Consider the following 22,578-nt stretch of genomic DNA (forward strand, 5'->3'; position numbering starts at 1 on the left):
TGAGTGCTTATCAAAGCCGGAATAGGGGCACGCGCGGCGTTATTCAGTGGCGTAACAAAAATTTAATGAAACTTTCACAAACAGATTTCATTCGAATGTTTTAATTTCTTTTGACAATAACGAGTACTCGTTTTCTTTTCTATGTTAAAAATATCAGATACATTCAAACTTAATTATATTTCAGTGTAATTCAATTCTACTTATATTCTACTCTATTGCTATTTATTTTTTAAATTATTTATACAAATCTCGTTTCATTAGATTATTTACAATTGCTTCATCGTATTATTAGAAAATACTATTTTTTTTGTTATATTTTAAATGTATTATACACCCTGCATATCGAGGTATTATACCCCATGGAGAAGTAAATACTTGGTACGGTACTGGTTGTGACGCGGGCAGTGATGCCGTAGTCAAGGAGACCGCAGCAGCAGACAACCAACACTCCGACCAGCCGTCGACAACAAAATATACAGGTTTGTCGGAGTGTACTGCTCCGGTTTTTCACTTGCACGGTGGCTTGGCTGTCCGCGTGGTTTCCTGGGTGACAGGCACGGCTTTTCCTTGAACGGGAAAAGGCCGACTGGAATACGTGGGGGGAAACGTTCGGCCGCGCAAGTGCACCCGGGCGTCGTGTTCAGAGTACACGCCATTCATGAATACAGGTGAGTAAAAAGAGACATACAAACCGCGCTTTATCACTATTACAATTATCATTTTCCTTCCATAATATTTTCCTCCCGCAACTTTCTTATACGCATTCGAAAAAATATCGTGTATAAAGTGGAACTTCAGTGTTAGAGTATATCGTCAATATAACGATGTTTTAACGTTCACAACACGTATTTATTCACTGACAATTACTGTGAGCTTAATACACTTGCGTTTATCAGTTTACTAACTATTCATCATATTTTCCTATTTCTAATTTTAGTCCAGTTTAAAATCCCTCGTGTGTTTTCTTTATTGTAAATTTTTGTACCGAATTCCCCATCCAGTTTGTTTTGGACCTCTGTTCAGAGATATAAACAAATTAAGTAATAGAAAACTTTGGGTACATTCAATTTAAAAGACCATTGAATATTACATTTCAAACATTTTATTCTCTTACAAATTTTATACTATTTTCTGTTTTAATGATTTTTCTTGATATGTCTATGCCAAAAAATAATCAATTCCTTCGATATTGCTCCCTCGATGAAAGGAAACCATTGCAGATTTCTCTGTTGTGTGTTCCCCTGTTGTATCACGCTTTAGTGATTTTATTATGTCCCCTTATACGTGGGGTAGTATCTAATATTTGGAAGCCTCTGTAGCTTTCAATTAAAATGAGCTTATCAATTACGTCAATGAATTTCCTGAAGCATAAAAAAGGTGGTGCAATTTTAAAGCAGCTATTCTCAAGCATTCAGCTGATGATAAACTATTTGATCGTTAACTTATTTTAAACTTATAAGCTTTTAACTGTATAAATATTTTAATATAATAAAAGAACAGGGAACATGCAATGCAGGATAATAGATAAGGTATGCAGAACAGTCCCAAGCACCAGTCATGCGTAACAAGCCAGGTGCACACACAGTATGTTTCCCAATGTAATTACAATTTTGTAGAATGACACAGTACCTTATGTTAAAGAAGATTCATGCAAAATATTTTTTTCTCTTTTTCCATTCATTATAAATAGAAAAAAGAACTTTATACACCTGACCCTCGATTTACGCGAAAATCTGTTCTACGTAGATTCGTTTTACGCGAATCGCGTAAATAGAGTTTGTTGGTACAAGGAAAACAAGTATATTGGAAAGAAAAGCTGGTATAAGTTTTACAAATACATATTCATTTCACATAGCTTAACAAAAAATAATAATAATACATTTGAAAAAACAAAAGTACGTTTTATTCGGTGTTACTAAATTCAGATTGCGCATAAAAACTACCGCGTAAATAGTGTTCTAATTTACACGTAAAAAAAATTGCTATGTAAATTGAGGGACGAGTGTAATATGAACTAAAACGTTTCATCCTTTTGTACCCGTAAATCCTTCATTCGTCTCAGGAACATTTGTGCTAACTATTAAATGTGTTATTATCAATGGGAAAGGAGTTTAATACTCTCTAATTGCATTTATAATCTGACCTTCTTTACTGATACTTTTAACCCCCCCCCCCCCCCCCCCAAAGGACCCTACATGTCCAGTCACGCGTATAGTGCGTTTTAGCTGTTACCCTTCTCCCTTTCGTTTCCTTCCCTTTGAAACATTGTGTTTGGTACCTGCCACCCTACAGGTACAGGGTGCACTAACACATCTTGATACATTACACGTTGTAACTACAATGTCATGTTTCATTTGTATTGGAAGCTCTTCAGGGCTTCCCTTTGATCTATAGATTATTGAATGCTGCACACCTGCAAGAAATTACGTACCGATCGTTTTTTTTTATGTAGGTTAGGGTACTTATTAATATGTACATCGGTGTATCTAATGTCCACTTCGGGCGTCGACAATTTTTGACCCTATTTAATTTATCTGTAACATACACATGACATGTATTATTCAATATTTGATAATAATAATAATAATAATGACAATCAATTTTACGATATATTTATTACCATCTTCTTTCATTTCTTACTTATAGAACATATATAAATGACAGTTATAACATGTAATCAATGTATGCTGTATATCTGTTATAGAATATTCTACTTTACATATAAAATGTAAACAATGCTTATTCCTTCTAAGATGATCCAATCTTTTGTTATTTTATATTACAAGCCTAATATTTTATTCCTGTAACTCATTAGTTAACTATTTACCTTGAGAATTGTACTTTTCAAAGTGATTAAATTAATGAAAGATTATTATAGTAGTTGTTCAAGCTTTGAGTCTGTTGGAAGACGTTATTGATATTTGGTACATCTGTGTGTGTTACATGTCTACGTTGCAGACCCTTCTCTCCAGAAACGGAGAGGTAGCAGTAGTAGTAATATCGTGGGAGCAGAGAGAGGTGAAGGAGTGATTGCCATGACTACGACAGGAGCCCAGTATGCCCTCGCAGCATCCACCAGAGCTAATAATAGTGGGGGTAACTCTGCAACAGTGGGGGTGGAACCTAAGTCAAGCGTTGTTGTCGTGACTACTTCCAGTTCCAGTGGCAGTGGTAGTGCAGCACAGAGTCAATCGACAAGGGGCCAGCAACTTATCACTGTTGTTACCAGTCCTGATCCTTCCAGTCCAAACAATCTACAACCTATCCAGGTTTGTTACATTACGTGATACTTTATTATTTCAATGTTACTGTAATTAATGTTACAATAATATTACTTGTAAGATGTTTTAAGATGTGCTATTAATATTTTATATACAGCTGCGTTATAATTTTCTCAAAAATTAATTTTCTTTATTAATTACATAATATTTAAACTTGTACTGCTTACTAAATATTTATGTTAATATATAGAACATTACCGTTGATACAGAGGACATGCCTACTATAAATAATAATACAGTTATTGGTTCAGGATCCGCTTGAAACAGCTGCAGATTCTTCCAACGGCTCAACAGGTACTCCAGCACATGTTACAGCCCAAGTTGTAGTGAATACTACTCATTCAGGTCAACACACTCTCGTTGATTCTGACGCTGCATCCACATCAGCTGGTACTATCGTTGGTGGCTCTCCACATTTTATTACTGTTACAGGTGAGTTTTCGATAAAACAGATTTATTATATTATTATTTCATCTATATTGGATGTAAAATTATTCATTACAAACATATAAACATCCATTAAATTTGAAATGTTAGTTTTGTAACAATTAGTATAAACACTGTCATGCGAGTATAAGTCATTAAACGACTTCTTCCAAGTCGTTTTATATTAAGGGTGAGTATCAGGATCAGTTTGAAAAATTATAGTGTTTGAGTAGAGATTTGGCCCTTTCCATGCTGCTGAAAAACATGCACCTCTGTTCTTCTACTCTGACTACACTAGGCACCAGTGATTCACCATCCTACGCATCCCTCACAACGGCAGTAGGTGAGGGCAGAATATAATCAGCATGTATTATCCATTTTTACTAATTGTATGCAGCATATACAGGGTGTCCTGGGTTTTTCCGGGCAGACTGCGGAAGCATATTCTACTAGCAGGAATAAGAAAAAAATGTTATTTAAAGTTGGGTATGAAACACTTTATTTCAAAGTTATGAACAAGTGAAATTGAAATAGGTAACGGCGGATTTTACTTTTTGTAAACACGTCCAATTATTCATATTCTGTGAAGTAAAATTCGCCATTGTCTAATTCAATTTCATTTGTTTATAACTTCGTAATAAAGTGTTTTTAATCGAACTTTAAATAACATTTTTTTCATGTTTCCACTTGTAAAATATGCTCCCGCAGTTTGACCGACAAAATTCGGGACACCTTGCATATAGAACTACAACATATTCTTTGTTGGTGAACACCTGATTTTGCATGAATCAGTATATTATTCATACATAACAGTTATATCTGCATAATGATACTATGAAGAAAAAGAAATATAAGTATGTGAATATTAAATTCAGAGCACGTCAAAAGTACACATATTTTCTATTAATTTCTTTGAACAAGTACAATCCTACAGTACTTAAGTGTTGTGTATTCTCTGTAAAGCTTTATTTAAATGGAAAGATTATTTACTGCATATAGATTAAAGTTTATTATGTTTGTTTCAGTATCAGGAGAACCAGAGGCAGTGGGGTCCGAATCAGTTTCTCATCCTACCTATGTTCAATATGTTGAGGGGGATGGTTCCACGTATATACCGACAAATGGTCAGATGTAAGTAGAGAAATATTATATCAAATGAAAATGTTGATAATAGAAAGTAATAAAATAATGATAAAGTTGCGTATTTGTAGGACATATCCTGTATACGCTGTTGGAGAAGCAGGAGCAATGTATACTCCTGCTTCGAGCCAATATTATACACCAGCATCTACACCAGTAACATATGCACAGGTAAAGTATGACAATTTTTTAATATACTAACGATATACTATACAATTTATATCAGAAAATTTATTTAAATGTGTTATTAGTGATACATGTATGAATTTAGGTTACTGGGCAAGGTTCGAATTCGACTACTGGACAGTTATTATCTCAGGGTAATGGCACGTATCTGATCCAACAAAGTGTTGTGGATGGTGATCCCACTGCACATGCATTAATATCTGCAGCTGCAGCACGTGCTAGTCCACAAACGGAAAATGCGGTAAGATAGAAATGCATGTTTATAATGATTACCCTTGACTGCTTTTATTTTATTTACTTTCTTGTGAGTAAACGTTTAGAAATTGCAGGCATGGGAGCCCTGCATGATAATAAGGGGATGGAAAGGGTAGTATTTATTGGATACTACATTTTTGGAATGAAACATGAATGATAATCATGAAATTATTCCTAGTAGAAATACATTTTATTCTCCAGTGAATGAAAATCTATAACGAGAAACATTGTGGATCTTATAATTGGGGTTTAATGAGCTATTGGTGTCTTGGGTTGTTTGATAGGAAACTGTGGTTAGCGGGGGTGGAGGGGCATACTTGATCAGCGGTAATTCAGGAGGTACTACAGTCACCGTGGAAGATGCTGCAGCTGCAGCAGCAAACATGACGCATGCTACTAGAGTTTCCCAAGCAACAGTAAGCTGATACATAATCCCTATTTACAGGCTTCGCTGTATACTAATTCATGGTAGCATGTCCATCGGCAATTTCTTTAGGGATGCTTTTGTAAAATAAAGTTTAAGGTTCCATCCACTTGTGCAGTAACATAGAGAATTTTTTTTTCTAACATATATACTGGTAGTAACTAAGAATGTTAAAAGTAGTTTGTAATGTTATGTTCCTTTTGTAACATACATTAGATTGTGTAATATGAAATGTCGGATTTTTCTTACTCATAAGTGTTTGTACTCCTACAATTGTTATTCCTTTGTTTTTCATACAAAAAGTTTTTCCGAATCATGTATAATAACTATTTCTTGCATCATTTTTTGAAAACATGGATACCGGCAACATTCGTGTAATTTTCTTGCATGAATTCAAACTTGAAAAAAATGCTGCAGAAAGCGTTTGAAATATAAACAAAGCATTTGGAGACAATATTGTGAATAAAAGAACAGTACAGCGTTGATTTGTAAAATTTCGTTTGGATGATATTTCTTTGCGAAATTAACCGCGTGGTAAACCCGAAATAGTAATTTATAACGATGTCTTTAGAATTTACTAATTCTAAAAAGAATATACTCATTAAAATCATGTTGGCAGAAGTGTATCGAATCGAATAGAGCATATTTTGGTCGAATAAACGTCTTTTAGAACATCAATTAAAGTTTCTTTTTCTCCGCAAAATCCGACATTTCATATTACACGACCTAATACAATGTATTGTAGTTAGGAAAAATAGAAGTTTCTTCTATACTTGGAAATCATATCAATTATTATCTAATTAGGTTCACTGGTTGCTTGAAAATTATGAAACAGCAGATGGTGTCTCTCTTCCAAGGTCTACCCTTTACAATCATTATTTACGTCATTGTTCTGAAAATAAATTAGATCCTGTAAATGCAGCAAGCTTTGGAAAATTAATTCGCTCTGTCTTTTTGGGTTTAAGAACCAGACGGTTAGGCACCAGGTAAAAATCTTACATTTTGTGTAACCCTTTCGATACTACTGATGACTATAGTTCACCCATTATTTCGTGCTCATGGTGTCACTATAATTACTCATCACTACACGCTTACCTTATTCTAATGGTGACTATAATCACCTATCGATGTTTTGTATTGGTTCACAGCTTTAATACTATAACTACCAAGCATCTTATCTAATATGTATTTTAAGAAAGCATTTGTATCTTTTCCAAAAATTGTAAAGGAAGAAATCCAAAATGGATTATCTTGTATTGTCTGGTAGTTCTAGTGTTAATCGAATAACACAGCTGTTTTACTTGTACGATTACGGATCTCTTCACAGTAAAATATGGATTTGCGTTGTAACTGTTCCGTACAGTAAAATCTTGTTCGCAATTCGAGTATCCAGAACTATACTCGCGAACCACATAGCCGTATCGAAAGGGTTAAAAAAAAAAACAGTTAGTGTTTTAACGAATTAATAAATTATGATTATATTTCTTTATAGAGGAAATTCAAAATATCATTACTATGGAATTAGAGTGAAACCTAGTTCTCCATTGATGATGTTAAATGAAGATGGGACACCCCGACAGCAACAAAGTGCAAATTCTCAAACAAAACGATTCAAATTTGTAAATCAAAAGCAGGATACTACGTACGAAAATAATACACATTCAAATACGAATATTTCTTCAAATGCTTCACCGCCACAGTACCATCAGTATCTTGGTGAAGCGAGTGGTGCAATTCCAGAATTCCCTGAAATAATAGTTGGCCATGGATCCTCCCTTCCTGAGGATTGTACGTTAGAAGACATCGATACATTTCGAAGTATATACAGGGAACATTGTGAAGCATTTTTGGATGCTGTTCTTACTTTTGAATTTGCTACCGTGGAAAGCCTTTGGAGAGAATTTTGGCGTAGTCAAGACAATAATAATGGGGATGAGTGTGAAGAAGAAAAATATTTATCGAAGTAAGTTCACATTTAAAGTAAAACTTTCTTTTCCTAACTAAACAGTATTTTAATTCAATCTATCATGTATTTAGAACCAAATTGTATCAGATGTGTAAGTGTTCGGAAGTTCAAGATTTCATTAGGAAAGTAGACTACACATTTTATCAAAACTTGGTTGAAGTATTAATGCCTAATGTATTGCGACCCATACCGAGTAAGTAATGCCATTCTCTTGTTTATATGCCTGGGATTTTGATACATTTCGTGATAATTTCAGGCTCATTGACACAATCTATTCGAAATTTTGCGAAAGGATTAGAATCTTGGTTAACATCAGCAATGGCTGATTGTCCAGAAGAGATGACTCAAATAAAGGTATCAGTAGAGTAGTCTTATAGATTATATGTTTATAAATTAATTCTAAGTAAGTAAATTTTATTTCAGTTAACAGCTGTATCGGCATTTGCTCAGACATTAAGGCGTTACACGTCTTTAAATCACCTTGCTCAAGCCGCGCGTGCAGTACTTCAAAATCCGAGTCAAATACATCAGATGTTAGCGGATTTGAATCGTGTTGATTTCCATAATGTACAAGAACAGGTATTTCCATTAAGAGAATACAATTGGATCTCTATACAATTGATATTTGCACAGAATGTATAAATCGATCTTTTTCAGGCTTCTTGGGTTTGTCAGTGTGATTACGCAATGGTGCAACGCTTAGAGGCAGATTTTAAAGTAACATTACAACAACAAAATTCATTAGAAGATTGGGCGATTTGGTTGAAAAGTGTTGTGACGCAAGTTCTTAAACCATTCGAAGAGAAACCCACCTTTGCAAAAGCTGCACGTCAATTTTTGCTCAAGTGGTCCTTTTATAGGTAACTTCCAAATATATGTATTTAAAAAATGTACTTAACCCTCCGCCGGCAATATGGACCATTTATAGTCCTGTTGATAATTTCATTGTTTAGCTTCTCCAAAACGGAGAAGTCGGATTGCCTGGGTTACTACTATCTAAAAAATAGCATGGTTAGCTACCACCTAAAAAATCTTGTACCTATAGAGATTAGACATTCCAACTACCGTTTTTCGTGATCAGTTCAATTCTAAGTTTTAAGAGGATAAAATAATTTTTGTTCCCTTAATGTGGTTTGTTAAACTATTTTAGAAATATTCAATGCAGAGCAATAGTACAGTTTACAGTATTACAGTACATAGTTTTATACATCGTTTACAATTTCATTTTTCAGAATAATGTTTTACTTTATTTTCCATTGATATAACCTACTGAGAAATCTCCCAAATTGAAATCTCGAAATAATTATATTTTTTCAATAGTTGGCAAATCTCTTTATAATTTTTCGAAAGATCATACTCTTATGAATAAAATCCTACAGTATCTTCGTTTAATATTTTCTTATTACAAAGTTATGCATCTTTAAGCAGAATCTCATTTTTTCACGACTTCACCTCGATTTTTAATTTTTATTGCAAAATGATAAGAAGATTTAACTAAAGTGTCATTTATGCATTAAAGCAAGGACTATAATAAATGTTTTAGAATTTTTTTAGATTTTTACAGAACTTGCAACAATGATGGGTCAGGTCTGATCATAGAAGGTTTATATTGCTGACCGCGTTAATAAAAAAGCATGTTACCGGCGGAGAATTAATTAGCATATTTATATAAAATGTAATTAATCAATTACTTTTTCCTTGTACTATTTATTCGACAGTTCCATGGTCATTCGTGATCTCACTTTAAGAAGCGCAGCTAGCTTCGGGTCCTTTCACCTCATGCGGTTATTATATGATGAGTATATGTTCTACTTAATTGAACATCAAGTAGCAATTGCTACAGGGACGACTCCAATAGCTGTAACGGGAGATGTACGTATTCTTTTTTTAATTTTTCGACAATAATAACTACAGGATGTCGCAAAAAAATGTTACTACACTTTAAGAAAACGTTAATGTAGCTTGTTATAAACATATTGTATGATATTTAATAAACACTGTATAAATAATTAAAGTGTGATAACATTTGTTTGCGACACTCTGTGTATGTTAAGAAAATGTGTATTTGAAACATGAACGATGAACACTTTATGACGGTTTTTAAGATAAATTCAGTGCGATCATTTACAGTTCCTTTACCAAAAGACATCTTTATTTTCTCCACTTTATGAATATATGCTTTAGATACTATGTTTTAATTTTAGAAAATTTAGTGTTTTGATAGCTTGCCATTCTTAACACATTCGCGGCCGCTGATGTGAATTCACGTCTTTCCAAATTCTATTCCTGGTTGCCGCTGTCATGAATTCCCGTTTTTTTTTCAAATATAATAACTTTCAGAATATTTTATTCTTCCACTCTTTTCCATTCTTCGACTTCTTTAACGGAAAGTTTTTTATTTCAAACATCAGATCGTTACAAGACTAATATTTCAAAAGAAATTTTCTAATTTTTGTCCCTGTTTTAACGTCAAAAATTTTAGGCAATTAGCTTAAGATTTTCTTCATTTTCACCGGCAGAGTATTAGAAAAGTAAAAAAATTGCCGATTAACTTTAATGCGTTAACTTTCATCCATTACTCTCTTATAATTTAATTTCTGTAATAACTAATCATTGAAAGACCCAGTACACCTGATAACAGGTCTATTTCAACGTATGTTACAAAAAGTAAGATGTTTCATTGAACCTACCAAGACTAACAGTTCGCACATTCTAACTACGAAAAGCTATTATCCATTTTTTCGACACAGCTAGTACATTTCAGTGCTTTGTAATGAAAAGTAATCCAATTGATCTGTAATCACAAAAAGTATCACGTTTAATAGTGATAGGATTCTATTGGTAAAATAAAAGGATAAACGATTTTTTTATTTATATAAACATCTTTAACGAAGTAAATAAAACATACAAATGAAATGAAATGAAATAAAATGAATTATATAGAAATATATATAAATTATATAAGCAATAATATCATTATAGAATTAGTATATATTATTTTGTTTATATCATTATATTATTTTGGTATGAGACTTTTACACATTATTGCTAATAAATCTTCTGTTTTTTAAAACAATAACTGAATTGTAGTGTCATATCAATTTTTTAACATACAAAATAACATTCTGTTTTCAAATGAATCGTTTTAAAATTTTTATTTCCATATATTTTTTATCTAGACCGTATTTAACTTTAATTGTGATGCATTACTCTTCACTACATTGTTTTCATAGTATATTTGAAACATGCTTATTATTGACAGAAACATTGAAATGTCCTCGTAAAACAAATGAAATGTATCATACACAAAACCTTGTCACAAATCCTTTGAAGGCTAATTAGCGACTTTCCACTCACCTTCAATTCTACTGAAGATGTGTTGATGTGTATGTAATTATTATTTTCTTCTTCACAATAAATCGTATTTCCTTTCAGAAAAGTCAAAATTGTACTTTGGTCAGTGCATTTGGTGCGACTTCTAATGGAGGTAACTTACTTTTTTGTCACCTGTACTAATTCATAAAAAAAATATGTTGATGTAAAGAAATATTTTTTTGTTTTCCAGATACATTAAACACAAATCAACCAAAGCGTATGAAATTAAGCTAACTGCGTGCCTACATGCCTTAGTTTGCGAGTTAGCCAGTAGCACTTGAGAATGAAATATTAGCACAAGAGCATGCAGGCCTACTAATACACTAGTCCTATAAATTATAATTTTGTATAAGACAGAATCTTGTCGAATTATGACTTAACAAAGAAGATTTTTGCATAATGCCCAAGATATACAGTAAAAAATGAAACCGAACATACGTATCAGATCCTAACATAAATAATATTTCATTGAATACTTGCATATACAAGACAAAATACACGAAATGTAGTGTTTTGCAGGATTCTTTAGCTTCCCAAATAAAATTTTGCAATCCTATTATTATCATTATTTTGGTGGATATAAATTATTTTCGTAGAGTCGATTTCAACCCACAATTAATTTGGAATGAAAATACTACGTTTCTTGTAAGTTTAATATTTCGCCCACAATTCTTTCGTCTTAAGGGAGTACGCCACCTAGAGACATTTTAAATATACATAAATTTTAGGATTTTTGTTGTTAATAACTATTAAGTGAAAACTTTTGATCTCTTGTGGATGTATAACTGTGACCTTCTGCTTTATATTTACATTTTTTCTAAGCTGAAATGTTACAAAATGGCACAGTTATACGCTAGCTTCGGAACCCCTTTTCGTAAAACAGCCATTGTTAATTGACTCGATTGCAAATAACTGAAACATTCGAAGTCAAAAATTTGTGTGGATTTGTAAACAGAAATATGTTATCTAAAATGTAACGTACGGATTTTCCGAAATTTTAATTATTATGGAAATGGCAAGCTTTTAAAGTGCAAAAACCTGTTTGTACTCCAAGAAATTAGCCTCAAATGTTTATAAAAAATTAAATAATTGAGATATCGAAAAAATCATACACTACATTGTACAGTATTGTATGTAGAATATTCCCACCAAATTTAAAGGAAATCGGACGTGTAGTTGCAGAGATCTCGTGTCCGTCGGTATGTTCTATGTATTTGCTGCTTCAAAAAAATTATTTTTATTCATCTATGTGGTGTCCCCCCTTAATAACATTTTAAACATGCTTTAACATGTTCCGTAAAATACTTTCGCAGTATTTTGCTGTAATAGAATGCCACTGTCCTGCAGTTTTTGCCACAACTGAAATATGTAGGACCATCATTGTAATATCATTTCCAAATTGTTTGCACTATTGACTGGCTAATACCAAATTTCGTAGCAATTTGTCCCATTGATAAACCATTTGTAAGTTGAGAAACAATAATACTATCTTTTACACAGCGATAGCGGTTTCATTACGATCTTTTAAAAATATTGTATATTCCTGTATAAGCTACGAAAAACTAACTCAACACTAGTACAAAGTCATGAACATCACAAAATCGATTCTACAAAAATAATCTATATTTACTAAAACAATAATGATGACACAGGGTAACATTTTTTTTGAAAAGACAAAACCACTTAAATGACATTATATACTTTGGTTTTTTATTATTCCATATGTAAACATTAAGTTAAATATTATTTATGTTAAAGTTCCATATGTATGTTCAGTTTTGCTCTTTACTGTGTTACGATCTAAGTAAGTCTGTGTGATATAACATGTACGAATATGTACTGCAAGTCTTGTTACGTACAAGCGAGCATACAATTCAAGTGTAAGGTATCGCTGGCACGATGTTTAGTATTTTAATGTATCTTCTAGTCGAAACATTTTTTAAAAATATACGGGACCATGAATTGTCATGCCCTTATAGCATATAATATCAAAAGCTTACTCGATATAGTTTCCTCTTTCTATAATGTTTCGCGAAATCGATACTTTGACGAATTGAATGGAATATTATTTATTTATTTATATTAATGAATGAAATGAATAATTTATTTAATCAGTTGTTTAGTAATGGCTCGCCTTATATGCTATTTTATCTACGAAGTTTCCAAATGTTTCATTTTTATATGAAAACAGTCGAGTAGGCTTAAAATAATAAACATCAGTTTATGTGAAAAAAAATGCATTCATATCGACGGATTCTATTTTGCACAACTACTTGAGTAACGTTTAATGAAATCCGCCCTGCCGACGGTATTGTCAAATAATAAAAGAATATTCCTACTGAAGCAGATGCGAATTAGATTACTATAATTATATACTTGTACGAGTTTTAGATATTTCTGACATTCATATTTTTTAACACGACTTATTAATTATACATCGAGCTACATAGAAAACAATTCTGTTGTAAGCCGTCTGTTACACTCCATATATATATTCTTTCAGTATTTTTAAACGAATAGTACAAAATAATACTTGAAAGGTATGGGTGTAACGATATAATAATGTAATCGTTTTAATTTACTGATAGAATATACACTATGGTTCTCGCATTGAAATGTACATATACAAATAATGTGGTGGATAGGCAAAAGTGCACAGTTGTTGAAGTTTAAAAAAAAAGGGGGAAAGTGAAACTGCAAATTGTAACAGTAGAAACTGAGAGTGTCTGCTACTTTGCTTTGCGTTTAAATACTTTTAATTAATATATTTATTAGATCGGTACATATGAAATGTTGAATCTTTTTGCAGAAGAAAGGAAACCTAAAAGATGTTTATTTAATCAAAATGTGTGTTATAATGATTTCACTTTTGCCATCGTGTTTTTATTCTTAATATATTATCATTAATATATTTCTTTTTTGAAAAATTCTTAGTTTTAGAATTAATAAATTCTGATGACATTGTTATAAATTACGGTTTTAGATTTATCACGTGGCTGCTTTTGCAAAGAAACATCATTCAAACGAAATTTTACAAATCAATGCTGCACTGTTCTTTCGTTCATAGTATTGCCCTCAAATGTTTTGTTTATGTTTTCAGCGGTTTTTGCAGCATTATTTTCAAGCTTGATTTCATATAAGAAAATTACACGAATGTTAGCGATATCTATGTTTTCAAAAAACTATTCAAGAAATAGTTATTATGCACAATTCAAAAAAATTTTCTTGCAAAACATTACTCTGTTAATAGACAATGAAACTGTTTAAGAGTTTATGTGAAAAACAAATAAATAACAACACCAGGAGTATAAACATTTACAAGTAAAAAAATCTGACATTTCATATGCTCCAACCTGATACTATAAAAGAGTTTGTGTCAATATATGTTTTATATTCATAGACATTCGAGTAACTCTTTTGTGTAATAAAGCCCTAGGTCTAAGAGTGCATTGTGAATTTCACGTTATATTCCTTTTTGTTATACATGTATGTAATATGGCAAAAGTATGCTGATATATTTAAGCTGTTTTAAATGTTGAAAACATACGTAACAACATTCTTGTTTTTCTCTTGTCTACAGCATTCCAATGCTGCTGTTTTCGTCAAATATTTAGTAATTTATTATAATTAAGTTTAATCATAACTATATATAAATAAATAAATATATATATATATATTATAAATAATATATATATATAGTAGCCATGCTTGAACATGAGAAATTACACGATATGCTGGCTAATTTTTATTTATAATACACCAAAAGACTTATGTGCTAATTTAAATTTATTGAAAGGGAATATAATCTGGTATGTATCACAGATTCATTAAAACTTTGTATATATTATTTTTATATTCCAATGAAAAATTTGTTCAGTCTGCAATATTTTCATATTTTGTACATTTACACTTCTATATGTTCTAATGTACTACATTATTTAATTTGTGTGATGAGTAATATGGTTGATTATATTCATGTGCTATCATATCTCTCTAAATAAGTACAAAGTTTCAATGAAGTTGATATGCATTACATTAAATATGTTCCAATGATATGCTTATTGTGTTATACATTAATATCACAATACTACTTATTGATAAAATATTTGATCAAATACTTGAACTTAAGTGAACTTACATTGTGCATACAAATTTAAGTTTCCTAAAATGCAGTATACATATATGTAATTAATTGTTTTCGCGATAGTGACTACTATATATTTTGCAATGGACATATAATGAATATTCGTTTGAAATTGTTACAAATCGCGTGTGAGTTCTTTCAGAGACAGAATCAATATTAAAAATGTATTTTTTATTGCAAAGCACCGCTGTATAGAACATTTGTCAAACTTTGTGAATATATGACACACGTGACTTAAAAATAACTGAACTTTAATAAGCAAGAACACATGAACTGCCTAAAATTACAGAAAATTCTAGACATTAAATGTATCTTACAGCATTTAAAAAAAATAGAAGAATGTAATCGATATGAACTCCTACGAACAAACTGGATGTTTGGCAAAACTTGGTGCCTTTTATTTCATACAAAAAAAAAAGATGAACATTTTTTTACCGTACTTTAATTATACAAAGAACAGATAAGTAGCTTCCAACGCCAAATGACCAAAATGAATGCATGAAATAAAACTATGCTCTTCCCGCAGGGCTTCTTTGCAAAGCTATTCAATTTTTATGGCGTTTTACTTTAAGAATGAAGAGTAAAAGGACAAGTATTTAAAGACCTCGAATGCATTATAAAACTGACGAAAATTTGGAAGAAAATGTATACGTTATACCTTCGAAATATTGTGTCCGGAAGTATCGTTTACTTTTTCAGTTTTCTTAGATTTTTAATGAGAAATTCTTCCAAACTATGATTTACTATATCGAAGGTCATGATAAAGGGTACTAAACACTGGTCAAATTTATCGCATTGCGATATTCGCAAATAGTTTTAACAAAGATAGGATAAATGTTTATTTATTGTATAAAAATATTGCATACTAGTCAAACTTCGTAGACTTAAGTCGAGAAACAGGGATTGAGTATCACACAGTACATCGACCATTGGTTATGCATGCATTATTTGTGCAAGCAGAAAGGATAGAATATTTCTGTAACTATAATGAGCTTATATATGTAAAAATTAATGATAACTATGTGTACTTAGTATAAGAATGGCTTTCTAAGGAATTTCTATGTTTTTTTTCTTGTCAATGAGAAGTCATACAATGTTAACAAGAATAGTCGAATATAGAAATCCACATCAGAATTATTTTGACACTTATATAATTTTCTGAAGTGTAAGAGATTTAAGAATCAAAATGGAAAACTTGGGTCCTATTGACAAAGATGATTCAATATAATAACAGTACATAATTCTATATTCTTCTATACTTGTTTATATTTTTAAGTAGAATTGCTGTTTGTAAGTTTCACAATTATCACAAGGTGCAAGCAATTGTAGTCTTGTTGTTGACAAATGAAAAATCAAACTTATCATGGTTTCCTATGTTGCGGAAGAAGGCCTTAAATATTTCCACTTGTAAAACACATGAAAAAAAGATTTACTATGTTGTTAAAAGTGAACACTGGTAATACAAACGAAAATAATAATAATAATAAAAAAAAGGAAATCTTAAGAGATACTGTCGCGCAAGGAAAGATTGAAAAAGAAGTATCGTTTTCCTTATGACATGTGAAAGATATTTTGATACCTCCAGATTTGCACAAATCAAGTGTCATTCATTACTGCTTAAATAAGATTATTTTTACTGAATGCAGCTCAAAACAATAACAACATATATAAAAATTACGCGAGGTTAAGAAGTTCTAAGAACTGTGTGAATGTGCGAATCACGAAACAATTAAATAATAAATATATGTTTAAAACTTGTAAAGTTGTGTTTGTTATAAAAATCTTTGACGTCCAATTATTTTTATTATACGGTAATATTAGCAATTTTTATTGTATAGAAGAATTTAATTAAGTATACAGAAATGTTTAAAAGTAAAGAAATTGAAAAGATACCATTGCGGAACAATAAACGTTTGAATTACAAATCTATGTTCTAATGCATGTGGGCCCTCTAGTGTCTTACATCAGTGATAACATCTTAAACTGAATATTTATAAACATTTGATCGTAAAACTTCGTGAATGGAATTCATTAAAATTATATAATAGATACATACTTTTTATTGCAAATAGAAACATTTTTATTTCGTAGCTTACTCGCATAAGGAAGGTTGTTGTTTCAAACACAGTTTGTACCGTGAATTATTCAACACGACATCCATTGAATGCGTACTCATTAAGAATTTGATATTTTTATATTTCTTAATATTACAGATGACATTATTATTATTACATCTTCAAATTTATGTTTGTTTAAGTTTCTCAACATTTGAGGAGAACCTCTTCGATTAATAGGGATATAAAATAAAGTATAAAACATTGAAAACTTTGGTAGTCTTTTATTCAATTTCCAAGTATTTGGAAAAGTTAATGGCATAGTGCTAACTATAATATTTTATCTACATTTTAAAGTATGTAAATATATTTTTTTAATTTACAGTAGTGATTATAAAAATTAAAGGTTCAAATTATAGTTAAAAGTTTTCTTTTACGATTTTATCATATACATTGAACCATAGATTTATATAAATTTCTGTAAATAATGACAGCGTGGGGTTTTTTACTATAAAAAATTGATAATAAATGTAAAAAGGCGGGGATTTTAATTTTGAGAGATTTTGAATTTGAATTGGACAAATAAAACTTAAAAATATGTTAATTTTTATTTATAAAAAATGATTTAATAAATTATGTTATTTACGCAAAAACAATTAAATAAATCAGTGGATGAATTCCAACATCTCGTATAAGAGAAATTCTGCGACTAAAATTGTTTATTTGATTGACAGATTAATACTTTTGATTAATATAATTTCGTCAAAAAATCGACGATTAATTTGATTGATTACTGGAACTAATCGATAATTATCAATAGTTCATTTTTACATTGAATTTGAATAAAACGTCAAGTAAATTGGAACTTACTAAAGTTTGAAATTATAATAAGGGGAGAGAAAGGTGATGAAATGACAGAAATATTTTTTAACACAAAAATATTTATTTTTAATTTAATCCTTAATTGTAGTTAAAGATTAGAACAGAAATTTATTTTGTTGTTAAATTTAATTGTTAATTATTGATTAATTGTTTGCACAATTTTAAAAGGAAATAATAATTTCTACTATTTCCGATAATAAACATTTCATCAACTCTATAAGTCAGTACAAATTGAAAAGTTCTAATTATTATCAGTAGTAAATGAGGGCCTGAGGTTTTTGCTTATGCTATCATTTTAATTCATTAGTATATTGAAAAAATTGTTATTTTAAAAACAACCATTAAATTTGTTTATAGTTATGGGACATGTTTTTGAAAATACAAGAAAAAATATGGAGGCAAATAATAAAAAATAGTTGTAAGTTGATAATAATCGGTGCTTTGTAGATTGACTATAGTTATGTAGTGACGACTATAGTAGTGTCTTCGCCATCTGTGATTGTCAGTTCATTCTTTGGAATTATAAAAATATGCAAAACTTAATTTTTATTCGATAACATTTGATAGATGGGTCAATTTGATAATCGGTAGTTAATAAGTATTTTTTTAATGTGTTGTTGTGTATGTAATTTTGACTGATATCACCGAAAGAAATACAAGAAAGAGGTATTTGATACTATCATAATAATTTTTACCTGTAACTCTAAAAATGCTATACCCTTCTATTGCCATTTTTAATTTTTAATTATGGGATATTTTGGAAAAAATTATACTTTACTATAATTAGTAAAATTATTTTAGTAATGGCACCATATTGTTAATTTATCGAGGTTACCGAAATATTAAACGGTATACACTTGAAATTTCACGTATGCAACCGTTGAAAAATATACTTTTATAAATCGATTTTAAACCTTTATATAATTTAAAAAGAATTTATTTGTACTTTCATTGAGTAATATTTTCTATTTAATACATTTTAACAGCATAAGAGGAAATAAACTGAATTATTTACTTGTTACAATCAGTTACCATATGGAAAAGTAAAACGTTTCTTTAGCATTGAGATAGTAGTAATGAATCATTCATTATAGTTTGTTCTTTATTTATTAGATACAAAATGTCGTCAAATGTAAAGAACTTTGACAATTCAAATTCAAATGTGTCTCAACATCAAATATCAGTAGAAAACAAACAATATAGTGTTGTTAATCAAAAAGATGATTTCAATGCAAGATCCAAAAGTGGTATGCAAAATATGAGTGAAAAATTAATTGCCAATGAGTCTGGTATATATATAGATCCAACCTATGAGTCAGAAAATGAATCTTCTACAATGGAAACTTCAGTGGATATTAAGGAAAAAAAAGCTGAAGGTACTAATATATGAATAAATAAAATATTTTTTTATGAATAATATTAAAAGTAGTTAACGTTCCTATTTTATTAATATTAATATACATACCTTTGTTCTTGTCAATAGTTTATTTAGTCGATATAGTTTTATTGAAGGGGCACTTTGAAACAGCTAACGTTCTAAGGTTTCAAACCTATAAAATCTTTCTCCCTCTCTTTCGCTCTTTTGTCTCTAATGTAATAATGAGATCAATGTAAGACCACTGTTTGAATTATAGGATGAATTTACTACAATAGTGCGCTAGTGCTTTCAAAATGCCAGTGCAATACAGAAACAGACGAAAATTGTCAAAATATCAAGGTATTATTATCAGTTAATTATAGTGTTTTACATAAAACATTTATTATTACAATGAGACATTTGCTACGAACTTATTTAATTTCAAACATCGTTAAACTATCCGTTTCAAAGAAGATTTTTATAACTCTAGAAAACAGTGAGTCAGGAGTAAGTTCTAATGTTCAGTCCAAAAACGATCTTAAAAAGCATGATATTATTGGATCGAATCAAAATGAATACGACGCCAGTATAGATGAAAGGTTACCAGAAACAGTGGAACTACTTACTACGCCTTATGGAGCAAAGTTATATTTAGTGGGAACAGCGCATTTTAGTATTGAAAGTCAAAATGATGTGTCTATGGTAAATAGAATTTTAGTTGTTTATAAAATTTGAGAATAATCAAGAATAATTGAATATATATTTTCTTACAATTTAAGATAATACAAGCTGTACAGCCTCATATAATTGTGGTTGAGTTGTGCATAGCTAGAGCTGAGATAATGCAACTTAACGAAGAAGTCATATATCAATATGCAAAAGATTTATCGTTTCGTAAGTTTTTATAATGGTTTATTAAAGTGTCTACAATTACCTTTGTTTTTTCTTTGCATTCACATATATTAATTCTACAGAAAGTATTACCGAATTACTATCAAAATATGGATTCTACAATGGATTATTATATGTTTTATTATTGAGAATGGTAGCCTATATTTCTAAACAACTTGGAGTGGCACCTGGTGGTGAATTTCGTAGAGCATTTGAAGAGGTAAACTAGAATAAATAGGTTAAAGGTTAAGTACTAATCTAAATAAATATAAATGATGTGGTATCACTTTAGGCGAAAAAGATACCAGACTGTATTATTCAATTGGCGGATAGACCCATTAACATAACAATTCAACGTGCCATAAGATCGTTAACTTGGTGGGAAACTTTGAAACTGGGATGGCATCTAGTACATTTAAAAGGTGACATTAATCAAGAAGTTGTGGAAGTTTGTAAACAAAAGAATCTATTAGACAATATAGTTCATGATTTGAAAGAGAGCTTCCCAGCAATGGAGAAAGTGTTTGTGGAAGAACGAGACTTGTATCTTACACACTCTCTTCAGTTAGCATGTATGCTTCACCCTACTTCGAATGGGGTAGTAGCACCTAGAGTTGTGGGAATTGTTGGTATAGGACATATCTCAGGCATTTTAAAAAATTGGGGAAAAGTGAAGCCTTCTGACATACCACCTATTATGAGGTATATTTATTTAATGCAGTTACTAAAATAAAGCTGTAAACCTACATATTTATGTAAATCAATACTTTTCTTTTTTTTTTACAGAGTTCCTCCTCAACCATTGTCAAGTAAAATATTGAAATTTACCGTTAAAATCTCGTTGTTAAGTGCTGTTATTTATGTAGGATATAAAATCTTACCATTGCCTTCTGGTATTACACTGCAATATCTGAGATCATCGGTTGAAGGATTATTAAAGGTCAGTGGGGGAAAGTAGAGTTCACGGTATTTGATCTCTAGGACTATAAACTAAAATAACTAATTTTTATAAAACCACATTTTCTTCTTTATTTTGTGCTGCAATATATTTAAACATTTTATTATACTTATTTGGGGCTTACATTGATGTACAGTTGTGGTAAGTATGGAGGCAACTGCTTGTGGAGACGAATACGAGCATAATATTCCGAGTGTTATGTACATAGTAAATAATATACCAGGTCCAGGTATAGATTTAGGTGATTTTGAATCAGAATACTCACTAGGTTGTTTATGTACAGATAGATGTTCGAATTGTTCATGTACACGTGGTTCCCCTAATTACATCGATGATCGATTATTAGATGAGAAACTAGAAGGGCCCATTATTGAGTGCAATCCTTATTGCACGTGTAGTGAAACTTGTGGTAATAAAGTGGTACAGAAAGGTCCGTTGAATAGTTTAATGGTATCGGAAGTTGGTGAAAAGGGACTTGGTTTAATTACAACTAAACTGATTAACAAAGGACAGTTCATTTGCGAATATGCTGGTGAGGTAATAGGTATTGAAGAAGCACGACGAAGAGTAGAAGCAAATAAAAATAGTATGAACTACGTTTTAATAGTTTCTGAATATGCTGGTGAACGAATTATCGTAACGTGTATAGATCCTAAATATTTTGGTAATATTGGACGCTACTGTAATCATAGCTGTGAACCGAATGCTAATCTTGTACCTATCAGAGTTGAAACAGTAGTGCCTCGATTATGTTTGTTTGCATCTAGAAACATAGATGTTGGTGAAGAAATAACTTTTAACTATGCCGGTGGAGTTGTAAATTCTGTCCATGAACTCAGTGATACACCCTGCCTTTGCGGTTCGAAAAATTGTATTGGCTATTTGCCTCATAATTCTATTTAAAAGGAATTAAAAGTAGTAAAAACTATCAATTGTTTTACTCAGCGAATGTGTCTTATATTAATGATATAATAAAGTAGTTTGTTTACAAGTTTGTAAATTATATCTGTTCATTGTCGTCTGGATAAGCAATATAAAAAGCATAAAATGTGCCGTTGCTTATTTTAATTAAAATCAGCGTATTGAAATATATTTAACGCAAATTTAGTAGTAGTATCAGATCAGCGCTTTTATCTGTATTATAGAATGCAAAGAGTTAATGTGCCAATTGTTTAGAAAAATTGTGAACATTTTCTAATTTACGTGGAATTGAAAATATTCCAATAAGTCGTAAGGACG

At 30.7% G+C, this 22,578-nt stretch overlaps 3 protein-coding genes and 1 long non-coding RNA gene across 19 annotated transcripts; 3 read left to right on the plus strand and 1 right to left on the minus strand.

Moving 5' to 3' along the window:
* Positions 1–273: 273 nt before the first annotated feature.
* Positions 274–17,519, plus strand: Rfx (regulatory transcription factor Rfx). 6 transcript variants are annotated; one of them, XM_031974367.2, is made up of 17 exons: positions 274–668; positions 2,959–3,269; positions 3,533–3,713; positions 4,006–4,050; positions 4,733–4,838; positions 4,919–5,018; positions 5,119–5,274; positions 5,573–5,704; positions 6,517–6,698; positions 7,205–7,675; positions 7,750–7,871; positions 7,935–8,032; positions 8,102–8,257; positions 8,336–8,538; positions 9,397–9,550; positions 11,114–11,165; positions 11,223–17,519. In XM_031974367.2, the coding sequence occupies exons 1-17, from the start codon at positions 659–661 to the stop codon at positions 11,285–11,287; spliced, it is 2,544 nt and encodes an 847-aa protein (XP_031830227.1). In that variant the 5' UTR covers positions 274–658; the 3' UTR covers positions 11,288–17,519. The 6 variants fall into 6 exon arrangements, with proteins under 6 accessions (XP_031830227.1, XP_031830232.1, XP_031830226.1 ...); XM_031974366.2 differs by having other exon boundaries at positions 276–668; positions 3,521–3,713; XM_031974368.2 differs by having other exon boundaries at positions 278–668; positions 3,521–3,713; positions 11,244–17,519.
* Positions 1,096–20,571, minus strand: LOC116425993 (uncharacterized). Of its 7 annotated transcripts, XR_012998060.1 has the most exons (7): positions 20,425–20,567; positions 19,599–19,721; positions 11,036–11,190; positions 10,369–10,472; positions 2,621–9,536; positions 2,432–2,534; positions 2,190–2,335 (listed from the first exon to the last, which is right to left on the minus strand). It is a non-coding gene; the product is annotated as an uncharacterized LOC116425993 (long non-coding RNA). The 7 variants fall into 7 exon arrangements; XR_004234817.2 differs by lacking the exon at positions 2,190–2,335 and having other exon boundaries at positions 2,385–2,534; positions 2,621–10,136; positions 20,425–20,569; XR_012998059.1 differs by lacking the exon at positions 2,190–2,335 and having other exon boundaries at positions 2,385–2,534; positions 11,036–11,185; positions 20,425–20,568.
* LOC116425990 (traB domain-containing protein) lies at positions 18,384–21,623 on the plus strand. 5 transcript variants are annotated; one of them, XM_076364849.1, is made up of 8 exons: positions 18,576–18,799; positions 19,247–19,509; positions 19,981–20,192; positions 20,270–20,384; positions 20,465–20,601; positions 20,674–21,083; positions 21,168–21,321; positions 21,476–21,623. In XM_076364849.1, exons 2-8 carry the CDS (start codon positions 19,254–19,256, stop codon positions 21,482–21,484), a joined length of 1,293 nt encoding a protein of 430 aa, XP_076220964.1. In that variant the 5' UTR covers positions 18,576–18,799; positions 19,247–19,253; the 3' UTR covers positions 21,485–21,623. The 5 variants fall into 5 exon arrangements, with proteins under 5 accessions (XP_076220963.1, XP_076220966.1, XP_076220964.1 ...); XM_076364848.1 differs by lacking the exons at positions 18,576–18,799; positions 21,476–21,623 and adding an exon at positions 18,384–18,551 and having other exon boundaries at positions 21,168–21,339; XM_076364851.1 differs by lacking the exon at positions 21,476–21,623 and having other exon boundaries at positions 18,575–18,799; positions 19,435–19,509; positions 21,168–21,339.
* LOC116425992 (histone-lysine N-methyltransferase SETMAR) lies at positions 21,487–22,267 on the plus strand. Its single transcript, XM_076364852.1, has one exon. It carries the CDS (start codon positions 21,487–21,489, stop codon positions 22,240–22,242), a length of 756 nt encoding a protein of 251 aa, XP_076220967.1. The 3' UTR covers positions 22,243–22,267.
* Positions 22,268–22,578: the final 311 nt, after the last annotated feature.

Source organism: Nomia melanderi, chromosome 2 (assembly GCF_051020985.1).
Source record: "Nomia melanderi isolate GNS246 chromosome 2, iyNomMela1, whole genome shotgun sequence".
NCBI lineage: Eukaryota > Metazoa > Arthropoda > Insecta > Hymenoptera > Halictidae > Nomia > Nomia melanderi.